This window comes from Lepus europaeus, chromosome 10 (assembly GCF_033115175.1).
Source record: "Lepus europaeus isolate LE1 chromosome 10, mLepTim1.pri, whole genome shotgun sequence".
NCBI lineage: Eukaryota > Metazoa > Chordata > Mammalia > Lagomorpha > Leporidae > Lepus > Lepus europaeus.
Window position 1 is genome coordinate 31,282,562 of NC_084836.1, and position 13,311 is coordinate 31,295,872.

A 13,311-nucleotide genomic window follows, 5' to 3' on the forward strand; every position below is an offset into this window, starting at 1 on the left:
CTATTAGCAAACATCTGCTTTATTTATGAATCTAAATATCCCAGAAATTAGATAACTGTTTTCTAATACATGATTAACTCTTGATTTTATAAGAACATATCAGAAATAAGAAATAATAATTCACATAATTACGTAATATTTGTAAACATGGGGTTGAATATTTAATTCTAGCACTCTCCATTGCTCAGATTCTTACCAGCTTCTCTTTTGTCATTAGGCACGTTTCCTCTTGACAATGTAAATCACCGGCTTTTGATATTTTCTTTTCTTTTTTTTTTTTTTTAAGATTTATTTTATTTATTTGAAAGAGTTACAGAGAGAGGTAGAGAGAGAGGTCTTCCATCTGCTGATTCACTCCCCAAGATGGCCGTGATGGCCGGAGCTATGCCTATCTGAAGCCAGGAGCCAGGAGCTTCTTCCGGGTCTCCCACATGGGTGCAGGGGCCCAAGGACTTGGGCCATCTTCTACTGCTATCCCTGGCCATAGTAAAGAGCTGGATCCAAAGAGGAGCAGCAGGGGCTAGAACCAGCACCCATATGGGATGCCGGCACTTCAGTCCAGGGCTTTAACCTGCTGTGCCACAGTGCCGGCCCTTTAATAATTTTCTTATCAATGCCTGTTATCATTTTGTCTAAGCTTTAGTAGCAGACAGAAGATACAATTGATTCTAAGAAAATATTGTAAATGCTACTCTCCTAATTAGTTCTCTGGGGGACAGGGCTATATGCTGAAGCAAAAATTAAATCTGATAGTGTTCAGTGATGAGTTGGGACCAACATGTAACTGGCAGTGGTTACTGTCTGGAATGTTTAATTTGTTTCTTTCTTTACTTTTGAAAGGTCTATTGATGTCTGCCATCACAGTTATCATTCTTGTATTATATTTTGTAATTGATACCTTCTGGGTTCAGAAGAGACCATGGCTTGCTGAGTGCACACCAATTTACATTCAATATTTTGTGAAGTTCTTCATTATTGGAGTTACAGTTCTAGTGGTTGCAGTGCCAGAAGGTCTTCCACTTGCAGTCACTATCTCACTGGCTTATTCAGTCAAGGTAAGTGGATAACAGTAGTAGATGTGTTCTATATTCCACTCTTGTAGAAAAATATGTATCCTTTTCTGGTCCTGAAAGTGGAGAATTTCCATAAATGTACACTGTTTTCTTTAGAAATGTCATTGATAGTTCCATGCACCTCTCCCTTTGAATGTCTCAGTATATAAAGACGTGTGTTCCCTGGAGGGCAGCCATGACATCATGCTGGACACAACTCTGCTAGGCAGAGCTCTAGCCTGATTTTATTAAGTGGCAGTCATAAAGGCACATCTCTTCCTCCTTTCCATCTGTAAAGTATTAGACGTTTAGCTTTAGTATAAGAGTTTCCCTCAAATCTGACCTCCCAAGGCCTGCCTTTTTTCTATTTAGCCATCCCCACAGTTGACCCACAACCTGATTGTCACACTTGTAGGCAGACTCTATTTCCAAAATATGTAATTCAAATAATGTTATTTCCTCACAAAAAATCCTTCACTGCCTTCTCATCATCCCTGGAATGAAGTCCAAACACCTTACCATGGCCTGCAACGTGCTGCCCAGTCTGGCCCTTGCTTACATGCCTCTCACTTCTCACCGTTTGCCCTGTTATCCTCAGGCCTGGCCTTGCCAACCCGCCTGCTGGTTTTCAAAAATCCCAACTGTGTTCTCACTTAAGGACGCACTTGTTTCTTCTTTAAATAACCCACTCTCTTACTTTATTCAAGTCCTTTCAAATGTCATGTTCTCTGGCCACTGAACTTAAACTGGCTCAGTCTTTATTTTCCAAGTAGAATGCTAACAAATGAGCTTTGATGACTTCTGTAAACCTAAAGTAATAATCTGTTTGAAGGTTATTCACTTGTTTATTAAGTTTATAACTTATATGGAAAAGGTTTATTGGAGCTTTTAAAGGTTTCGCTTGGTCGGTGTTTACCTTTCTTTCAAAATGGTTTTTGAGGTAAAAAAGAGTACACTTAATGGAAGACTGCTGCTCTAGCAAATGTTCAAATGTTAATTAGCAGTTCTCCTTAAGCAATATTGCTGATTGTGAGCAATATAAAGTAATTATTCATAGTTTCTGCTCTCCCCTTTTATCTTCAGTATTCTAAAATGTTTTACAATGGACCTGTCATGATAAGCATGTTTTTTGCTTACTGCTGCAGTTTATTTTCTTTTCAGAGATTTTACACTTCTTCCCAGAAATAAAGCGATGAATGTATCAAATGATGAAATACAGTATGATCAGCTATTTGTCCTTTTTGGATGTTTTAAAAAAATTAAAACTAATTGGGGTAAATAAAATTGATCAGTCGTTTTACCAATCCTACCACTTCTTCAATTTTTTTTTTTTTTTTAAGAGATTTACTTTATTTATTTGAAAGACAGTTACAGAGAGAGGTAGAGACAGAGAGGTCTTCCATAAGACCTCACATAATCTGAAAGATATAGACAGGATTGATTTGAGTTCCTTAAATGAGAAATGAATAAGAGCATGTTAATTACTGTTCTTTAAGTATTTTATTAAATGCTCATTTGCCCATTATGATCTCAGTTACTGTTCTCTTCACTCAGGTGTAGTTTCTTGGATCCTCTGTGAGTGTTACACAAAATTAAACACATTTGCTTTACTACAGAACTTCATTCTTTTAATCTTTAATACACACATTACTAGTAATTTGGGTTGTTACATATCTCTCAAGTTGATTTCTTCAAGGAATCTTGTATATTCGTTACAGAAAACATCTTGTAAAGTAACAAACCTTTGTAGTTTTTAACTCATTTTACATGTATATTTTAAATGCCCTTTGGAACTACTTAAAAAAAACTCCAGTAATTTTTTTAAGAAATTATTTTTTCAGTTGCTCTAAATGAGAGACCTAAATGTAAGACACTTTTAAATCCTATGAGTGAAAATACCAAGCCTACCAGCATATGAGTAGATAAAAATGTTTCATTCTGATTTGAATGTATTGAATTATCAGAGTTTAAAAAATCAAGTAGCTGAATGCCCTTAAGCTCTTTACTGATAAGCTTAGAAATTCAGTTCATTGTAAAGCAGTTTATAATCATTTTTCTGTAATAAGGTGGTTGAATTTATATGTAGCTTAAGTAGATTTTATTTGTTGTCACTGTAGAAAATGATGAAAGATAATAATTTGGTAAGGCATCTGGATGCCTGTGAAACCATGGGAAATGCTACGGCTATTTGTTCAGACAAAACAGGAACATTGACAATGAACAGAATGACAGTTGTTCAAGCTTACATAAATGAGAAACATTATAAAAAGGTTCCTGAACCAGAAGCTATTCCACCAAATATTTTGTCATACCTTGTAACAGGAATTTCTGTGAATTGTGCTTATACATCAAAAATACTGGTAAGATTTCTTTAATAATTCACTTATATACATAACAAGTAGTATTTTCATATATAATTATTAGATCATGTGTAATTGTTAAAGCCTACCATTATATTAAATTGAATTGTCTTTCTATTTTAAAGGCATTTTTCTGTATAATATATATTCATTTCTTTTGATATGATTTGTAGTATGAGTAATGACTTGATCAGCATTAGAATTATTTGTTTTAATTTTTCTCTTGTGTTTTGAATTTAAGTTTAGAAATTCACAAGTCTTGTAATTGGAACATGTTCATAATCTAAAATTCTAATTAAGCTTATTTTGTGAAAGACCCAACCTTTTTTTATTTTTTTTTTGAAATTTTATACTTCTTAATGCTCTCTTTTTTGTAAGATTTTATTTATTTATTTGAAAGGCAAAGTTAGAGAGAAAGAAAACTTCCATCTGGTGGTTCATTCCCCAAATGACTGCAGCAGCAGGATCTGGGCAAATCCAAAGCCAGGAGGCTGGAGCTTCTTACAGATCTCTCACACGGCTGCAGGGGTCCAAGGACACTGGCCATCTTGTACTGTTTTCCCAGGCCATAGCAGGGAGCTGGATTGGAAGTAGAACAGTCAGGACTCATACCAGGGCCTATATGGGATGCGGCACTGCAGCCAGTAGCTTTACCTGTTACACCACAGCGACGGCTCCAAGACCCAGTCTTTCTTAACTGTAGACAGTCAGTTCATAACTTTGTTGGGAAAAATACAAAGCCAAATTTAAGCTTACAATATTTTAAATATGTTTACTTCTTCAGTCCATTTATGATTAATGCAATAATAAATTCTGGACTTATATCATCTTACAATAAAACATTTTCGGCTTGGCAAGGTTTAAAAATCTTAATTATAGCAGCATGCATGAAATCTTTGTTTGACTTGATAACTAGTGACTTATGAATTAAAATCATGAACAAAAATAATATTAAGTAGTTACTTAGTGCAAATATATATGAATTGAATGATTCGACTGGAAAGTTATGGGATCTTGGTTCTAGATCTGAGTTTGCTTTTTATTAGCTGAAAATCTGAGCTTTACTTTATTTAGTTGTTCAGTAAATATGGTCACTTCTGACCTAAACAGATCTTTGTGATGATTATATAAAGTAGTATTTGTGAAGAGACCATCAAGGAAGTAAAGCTTTTCAATATATTTAAAACAATAAAATTGGTAGATTTAATTTTGAATTACTAATATAAAAATATTCTATAAAATCAGGAAGAGAAAAGGGAAATTAGTTAAAATGTTAAGTCTCTCAGTATGTCAGGAAACACCAGTATGTTTTATATCATTTAATTCTTGGGTCATACAAGCTACTGTTTTGCTGATGCTGAAGCAAGGACCGCAGCAGTTGGGTAACTTGACAGATGTTCATATAACTAATATCTGGCAGGGCTGACATTGGAATCCATGTCATTCTCACCTCAAGCTCCTTTCTACCTGAATTTTCTTTGTCCTCCTTTGAAATGTTGATATCAGTAGATGTTTCCTATATAATTTTGTTTTATTGTGTCACATTCTGTTTTACATTACAAGTTAACTTTTTCCTGACAAAACAAGATGATTCTAGATTCTAAACTTTTTCTCTTATAGCCACCAGAAAAAGAGGGTGGATTACCGCGTCATGTTGGTAATAAAACTGAATGTGCCTTGCTGGGATTTCTTTTGGATTTAAAACGAGATTATCAGGATGTTAGAAATGAAATACCAGAAGAAGCACTGTACAAAGTCTACACCTTCAATTCTGTTAGGAAGTCCATGAGTACCGTCCTGAAAAATTCAGATGGAAGTTTTCGAATATTCAGCAAGGGAGCATCTGAGATAATTCTGAAAAAGTAAGAGTAAATTGCTTCTATGAATAAATTGCTGACTATAGTTGCTTTATGGAATACCTACCTTGTGGTTGATGTTGTTTTCTTTTTGTGAACATCAGATATTTGATAGGACCTCAGCTTTTTTGCATAATTTGTGGTATTCAGATTTCTGCCCATAGTATTCTGCCATTTTCACACTTGAATTTTTCTTGTTTCTTAGCATTTTGCTATAGGGAAAATAAGTCCATTACATTCAATCTGATAAATTCAATGAAGTAAGCTTTGTCGTTTTTTCTAGACATATTTATTTCATTGTTACATAGGATCATGAAGAATAAAAGCCTTCTGTGAAGAAAAATTGAGATTTATATCATCAACAATGCAGTGTAATTTGTAGACCCTGAATATGATCATTTTAGAATAGCAAAGCATTAAAGTTCTTAAAAATTCATCTTTTATATGACAATCAGTTTATCATGTTTATGCAGTTGCATTGTGATATTTAATATCTCCTGTCATTTTGAATAATATTTTTACTGTCCTTTTACAGATTATAGCTTTAATTTTGACATTAAATATCTACATATAATTTCCCTAGTATTTCTCTGTCATTACAGGTGTTAAAATTATTTTGGTTTCTTTAATTCCACTTAAGAAGTAGAAAAAAGTAGTTTTAGAAAAATTTTAATTATAATTTTAGAAATTGGAACTCATTTGAAATGTTAATGTTTAAAATATTTCTACTTTTTTACTTATGTTTAGAGTATAATTCATTGTTATCTTAATGGACACTTGATTGCTTGAATGCAGTGTTACAGGTTTAAGATACAATAAATGAAAAGACAGCATATGATAAACAGGTGGAGAATTTTAAGGAGAGATTGCACTATGGGAATGTGGCATTTAAGACAGTTTTTACTGCAAGGTGAGAACCTTAAGGTGAAGGAAGACGCAACAGAAGAAGGGAAATGGGATATGCAGGTTCTATTGGGATTATTCAGTTGTGAGTATCCATCAACTCAATAGTGATGGGCTTTTGTGGCACATGGGCCATTTAGAGCTTTCTTTGCTTCCTACTTCACTTGATTATTTGGTTAGAAATGTTTCAACCCTCGCTTGCTGGGTAGTAGATACATGCTATAGGAGAGATTCAAAATCGGAGCCATTCAAACTTTATCCCTGCAACTACCAAGCTTTGGAATCTGGGACAGAATTTCCCTATAGATTCCATTTTCTTTCACTGGGAAATAGGTGGTAGCCACTAACTCTGAGAAGGAAATAAAATAATGTATGTAAAGTGTCTAGTATAGATACTGATACATAGTAGTATAAATTATATATATAAATATATTATACTTTACCCTAATATAATATTCATATTTTATAATGAATATAAAAAATATAAACTACTAAGCAGTTAGAGCTTACATTGGCCAGATGGTGTAGCTGGAATGATTTTTATCATCAGGTAGTGCAGCCATACATATGATGACAAGATAATTCTTGCATCAGGGAATAAAGTAAGTTGGGGAAAGAAGGGATGAATTAGAGACAATTTCATTAAAAAGCTATTACTATTACAACAGTTTATCTTGAAGTGAGTGCCAAAAGAAGATAATAGCAAGGGGAATAGAAAGGAGCAGACATATTGAGGAGACTGATCAGAGAATTATGTAGGACTTAAGACCTCATATTATATAGGTGATAAGTGAAATTTCTTGTGATTATCACATAATTCAGATACAGGGGTTGCCAATAGATAGGCAGTAAGGAGGCCACTACCAGACTTTGAGGCAATAAAGTTAAGGTATGGGCTCAGCATTTGGATGGAATTTCTCAGCAGTGATGGAAAAATAGTCAAAACAGATTTGGATATGGGCGTCATCTCCATTAAAGCAGGAGGTAGTATCACCTAGAGATAGAAGTATAGAATTATTGTGAAAAACAAACTTTATGTAGGGAACTGTACAGCATGACTTTTATTTACTACATAATTTTTAAAAAGTTTGTTTTTTAGTTTCTCTGTAAATAGTGCTATCTTGGCATTATTTCTCTTTGATAGAAAGCTTTTTTAACAGTAAGGTTTTTTTGGTTTTCATTTTGTTTTTTTGTTTTTGTTTTCATGGTAAAAACAGTGATGAAATAACCTCTCAGGTAAGGAATTGATGGAAGTTGATTTTTTGTATTAATTAAAATCAATGTCTAATTCTGTACTAAAATGGCCAGGTGATAGTTTATTCTCATTTGACACTAGGGGTTCTTTGTGTAAGTTTTAAACATTGTGTTTCCAAAATGGGAGGTTTAGAGAGTGTCTAGAGTAACTGGAGTGGGAGAGAACTAGAACCCACAGGTCAGAACTGGAGAGTGAAAAGTGAATATGCATAATTCTTGAAATTTCCAGATTATCAGATCCCATGATTTCTAGCCCTTCCAGTTCACTTAATTGGCATTAACCATTATTTTTGTTATTTATTGATGTTTGGATTCAACATTTCCTTTTAGGTGTTTCAAAATCTTGAGTGCTAATGGTGAGGCAAAAGTATTCAGACCAAGGGACCGTGATGATATTGTAAAAACTGTGATTGAACCGATGGCATCAGAAGGCTTGAGAACCATATGTCTTGCATTCAGAGATTTTCCAGCAGGAGAACCAGAACCAGAGTGGGATAATGAAAATGATATTGTCACCGGCCTTACATGCATTGCTGTTGTGGGGATTGAAGATCCTGTGAGACCTGAGGTGGTGAAACATTCTGTGTTCTGCATGTGCAGAATCTCTTCATATAGAGGATCTAGGCATTAACTGTAACCAGTTTTCTAGTAAAATTCTTGGTGTTTGTGATTCTTATGTTGCATATGGTACCTTTTTGTGGGTTGTAATTAGCTTCTTTTTGAGATTTTTTGTGTGTGTGTTTCAAGCACTAAAACCCTTATAGAACAATGCCCTGAATTTGTTATGTTTTTCAATTTATATTTATCTTAAATTAAGTCATACATGATAGGAATTGAATTGTTTTCATAGTCTTGAGTGTAATACTGTCCAGCAGAGCTTTCTGTGATGATAGAAAGGTTCTACTTATTGTTTAGTATAGTAGCCACCAGCTATGCAAGTCTACAGTGTTCTTTATATGGCAAGTGAAATGCAAGACTGATCTGTTTTATTTAAACATCTGGCTAGTGGCTACCACATTAGACTTTATTTTTTGTCCTTTTAAGATTTTTCTTGGTTTGTTTGCTATGAACTTACTCATTTATTAAGGTTTTTTGAATAGTCTCTGTGTTCTAAATAGTATCCTAAGTACCAGGGATATTAATAGCTTTGAAAATCTGGTCCCTGGCCTTGAGGAAGTCATTGATTTGGGTGGATATGGGCAAACACCTAGGATGTTAGTGCATTGCTGGATAAGTATATGAAACATGGTATTATGAACAGAGAACACAAGCTTTCAATCTAAAGTAATAACATTTTTCTGTTGAATTCTCACTGTTTGCCAGATATTATGCCAAGTGTTTTACATGTATTAGATCATTTAATGTTCACCTCTATGATTAATGTTCTTACTGGATAGTTTAAAAACATACAGAAGGATAGAGCTCTGAACCATAGACCTAGTGTGTTCAAACTGTTTCAAACACACGTGTTTAAAGGCCCATTATGTTATATTAACCACAGGAGGAGGGATCAGGTTAGACTTCTTAGAGGTTAATTACCTTCTCTGAGTCCTAAAGGATGAAGGTGTTAGGTAGACAGAGAGAGGTAAGTACATTCTGAGCAAAGATGGAATATAAACAAAAAGAAAAGTTGCTTTTATTCTATAAATTTATCAATTGATTGAACACTTAATGTGCCAAGTATTTCTTCTAGAAATACTACAAGAAACAGAATATAGTTTAAAAATGTATATTCTAGAAGGCAAACAAGCAAGTAAAATGATACACCTAAAAGTGGTGTGCCAAGTGAAAATAAGACCTCTGAGGGATATAGCTTGGTTCAGATTCTGGATGGCATGGAGGGAGAGGGGACTGACTGGGAGGATGATACTAAATAAGACAGTTATTAGTGAGGTAGAGGCTATAATGGATCTACATGGGGTGATGAAGTCAGGTAACTGAATGGGAGCTCTTTTGATCTCAGCTCACAGCGATATAAACAGCGGCAAGAACTGCAGTCTGGGCCAGCACCAAAAAATGTAGAGGCCTAAAGGTACGCAATGTATTTAGCTGTTTTAAAGCCAGAGAGGAAACCAGTGTGGCTGTTAGGTGAATGGAAGAAAGGTGAGATGAGATGAGGTTTGGCCTTGCAAAGTTTACAGCCTGCAAATTTTATTCTAAAATTCAGGTTGGGAAAGTTGTGTGATTTATGTTTTAAAGTACTATTTTAGGTACTCTGTAAAAAAAATGGATTAGAGAGATTGATGCATAGAAGAGGGAAACCAGTTGTATTACTGCAGTAATCAGTTGCTGGCAAGAAATGTTGACAGCTTGCACAACACTTGTCAGGGAACATGGAAAGAAAGGAGCAATTTTAAAGTAAATGGAGATGGACCCTTAGAAATAATTGTGTTTAGTTTAAATATACTGGTTTTATTTTTGTTTTAAAGATTGATTTATTTGCTTGAAATTCAGAGTTACGGCCCCTCCCCCAATGGCTGCAACAGCTAGATCCTCGTCTCCCACGTGGGTTCCTGGGACCCAAGTACTTGCGCCATCTTCTGCTGCTTTCCCAGGCACATTAGCCGGGAGCTGTATCAGAAGTGGAGCACCAAGGACAAGAATTGGCACTCATATGGGATACTGGCCTAGTAAGTAGAGGCTTAACCTGCTGCACCACAATGCCAGCCCCAAGGTACACTAACTGTTTTTACATTATTGAAGTATCTAGCCATCCAAATGAGTGCCAGGTGGGCCTTAGGTCTCATGTTCTCAAAGTGACTAAAAGGTCTGGGGAAATTGTGAGATAGCATCACAGTTAAGTCTCTCACTTGGATATTTAATGGGTGTTAAGGGATATTGTCAGTGTATTAAGACAGTCAGAAGGAACAGCTTGTCAACAGACCAGGATAAATTCGTTTTTTGGGTTTTGGAGTTTCAGATGCTTATGAAATAACAGCCAGATGTTAGCCTATCTTTCATGATAGGAAAACCATTCAAAGTTTTATGCATTGATTTATATGTTGCCTAAAATCTAATCTGGATGTCTACAACCTATGTTTTCTGGAAAACAGTATTATGTTTTTGGCATTGAGGTTAATGGAGAGTTTTACCTCTTTAAAAAATTTGACTTTTTTTTTTTTAATATCACAAAATGAGTCAGGTACCTTCATACTAAAATATATATAATACACTATATATAAATGTATATACTGTACTAAAGTGTATATGAAAATACCCTAAGGGGTATTTGGAACAGTGCAGTTTTGAGGTGGGGAATGTTGATTTATGTATTTGAAAGGCAGAGTTACAGAGAGAGACAATCTTCTGTCCTTTGAGGGTTCACTTTCCCGATGGCCATAATGGCCAGGGCTGGGAAGCACTTGAACCATCTTTCTCCACTTTCCCAGGTAGTTAGTAGGAAGCTTAATTGCAAGTGGAACCGTCCATACGGGATGCAGGCATCGCAGGTGGCAGGTTAACCCACTGGCCCTGGTTAGTGATTTTTTTAAAATTAATTAATTAATTTGAAAAACACAGTTACAGAAAGAGAGAGAGGCAGAAGCAGAGAGAGAGAGAAAGATGTTCCATTCTTTGTTTCACTCCCCAAATGGCTCCAACAGCCAGAGCTCAGCTAGGCCAGATCCAGGAGCTTCATCCCGGTCTCTCATGTGGGTACAGGAGCCCAAGCACTTGGGCCATTCTCCACTGCTTTCTCAGGCACATTAGCAGGGAATTGGATCACAAGTGGAACAGCAAAGACTTGAACCAATGCCTATATGGCATACCAGCACTGCAGGCGATGGCTTTACCTGCTAGGTCAAGGCAGTACCACCCCCAGTTAGTGAATTTTTAGTTCAAATAAGTAGGCAGTAAATATTAGTTTGCCTTTGTTAAACATTGTTTGCAACATAGTTTTAACCCAGATCAGTTTCCCCCTCCTCATTGTTTCCTTATCCTAATAATCAGTATCAGGAGATGCACTGCATTTATGCCCCAGACTAATGTTTTCAAGTTGAACTGTAGATGTTTTTTCAGAATTTGAACTTGCTCAGTCATTGCTGGGACCTAGCACATTTAAGGAATGCCAGTTGAATGAATGCATGTGATGATCCCCTGTGATGATTTGAATGACTAAGAGTTGACTAGATAGAAACTAATCTTAAAATTTACAGATATGTGTTTATTTAATTTAACACACAGTATCCATGGTACCATGTCTGGAACATATCTCTCTTGAAAAACGTCCCTTGAGCTGGTGTAGTGGGTTGGGCTGCTGCCTGCAACACCAACATCCCATATGGGTGCTGGGTTGAAGGCTTGACTGACCCACTTACAGTCCAGCTCCCTGCCTGTGCTCTGGGGAAAGCAGCAGAAGTTAGCACAAGGACTTGGGCTCCTGTACCCACATGGGATTCTTGGATGAAGCTCCTGGCATTAGCCTGACCCAGCCCTAGCCGTTGTGACCATTGAGTAGTGAACCAGCAAATGGGAGATATTCTCTCTCTCTCTCTCTCTCTCTCTCTCTCTCCCTCTCCCTCTCCCTCTCCCTCTCCCTCTCCCTCTCCCTCTCCCTCTCCCTCTCCCTCTCTCCCCCTCCCTCCCTCCCTCCCTCCCTCCCTTCCTGTCTCTCTGCCCCCTACACCCCAAAGTCTTGTCTCTGTAACTCTGCCTTTCAAATAAATAATTTTTTTTTAAAAGAAAAATGTCCCTTGGTAACTCTTTCCCAAAGATACTTAATTCAGTACTTTAATAGTCCTTTCATAACACTGAACTCCCATTATATGCTGAGAACCTATTTGTTTAATGAAAGGAAGTATACTAGACATTGATGTTTCAATAATAAGTTAAGATTCTTACCTTGAAGAAGCTCATTGGGTTGCTCAGGACTCAGGTAAACCAATAGTGGTAATACCTCTCTGTTCTATAGGTATAATGTATAGTTTTTCAAGGGAGGTAGGCCAAGAAAGCTCCAGAGAAGTTAAATTTAAACTGGATTTACAATAGAAGTTACAGACGGCTTGCAGGCTGCCTTGAGACTTCAGTCAAGTTATCCTTGGCCGTGTGTGTGTGTGTGTGTGTAACACTGAGACTGTACACAAATCTGGTTTTCTGCTTTCTCTTGAAGTCATAGGTCTGTTAACAGTGAGCTCTCATTCCACCATGACAAAAATAGACTAGAGCTGAATATCTTTCATAGACATTTATCCTGGATTTGTCATTTTCTGTATGCTTTTTTCATTTTATGCTTCCTGCCATGGCCCTTTAGGCATTTGAATTTGCAACTTCTGCTACAATAAGATCAGTATGGATTTTCTGATTATAGAGAAGAGCAGGAAAGGAAAGGATCTTCTAAGCAAAGGAAACTGAGGTAGCAGAAGTACAGAGATAATATTTAGACTATTCACTGTCATCAGTGTGTGTAATAGAAAAAATTTAGCCTGAATTGTGAGAATATGTTATACTGAGAATTTTATCATATATTTTAAGAAAGTATATTGATATGTTAATAAAACATCTACCATTAAGTGGGTCTGATGTTTTAAAGGAGGAAGAACATAAAAACAGGGATGCCAATTAGAAAGCCCTTACGATAGCTTGGACAACAAGCATTGAAGACATGATGCTGGGAAACTTTGAGATGGAGTCCACAGGACTCATTCATTGGCCCTTAGGGTTTATAAAGAGAAGGGAGATGGTAAGGAGGTGCAGGTGCTCCTTAGGTTTTTCTAGATAAATTTAGAAAATATGTTCTTCCTTTTAGTAATATAAATCCTGATGATCCCTCTTTGAACTAGAATTGTGAATCCAGCTCTCAGTGACTTGTCGGGGAAGGATATAGATTTTAAAAGTCAGTAGCACATGGATGGTGTGGGAGTAGATGAGGTAACCCTTTGGGGGAAATAA

At 36.1% G+C, this 13,311-nt stretch overlaps 1 protein-coding gene across 2 annotated transcripts in view; it reads left to right on the plus strand.

The window, feature by feature from the left end:
- Positions 1 to 13,311, plus strand: part of ATP2B1 (ATPase plasma membrane Ca2+ transporting 1) — a 125,521-nt gene that overhangs the window by 88,022 nt on the left and 24,188 nt on the right. For both annotated transcript variants that reach the window (XM_062203137.1, XM_062203138.1), the window contains exons 9-12: positions 841 to 1,055; positions 3,170 to 3,412; positions 5,033 to 5,274; positions 7,756 to 7,993. In XM_062203137.1, coding sequence (XP_062059121.1) covers positions 841 to 1,055; positions 3,170 to 3,412; positions 5,033 to 5,274; positions 7,756 to 7,993 — 938 coding nt within the window. The remainder of the gene's footprint in view (positions 1 to 840; positions 1,056 to 3,169; positions 3,413 to 5,032; positions 5,275 to 7,755; positions 7,994 to 13,311) is intronic.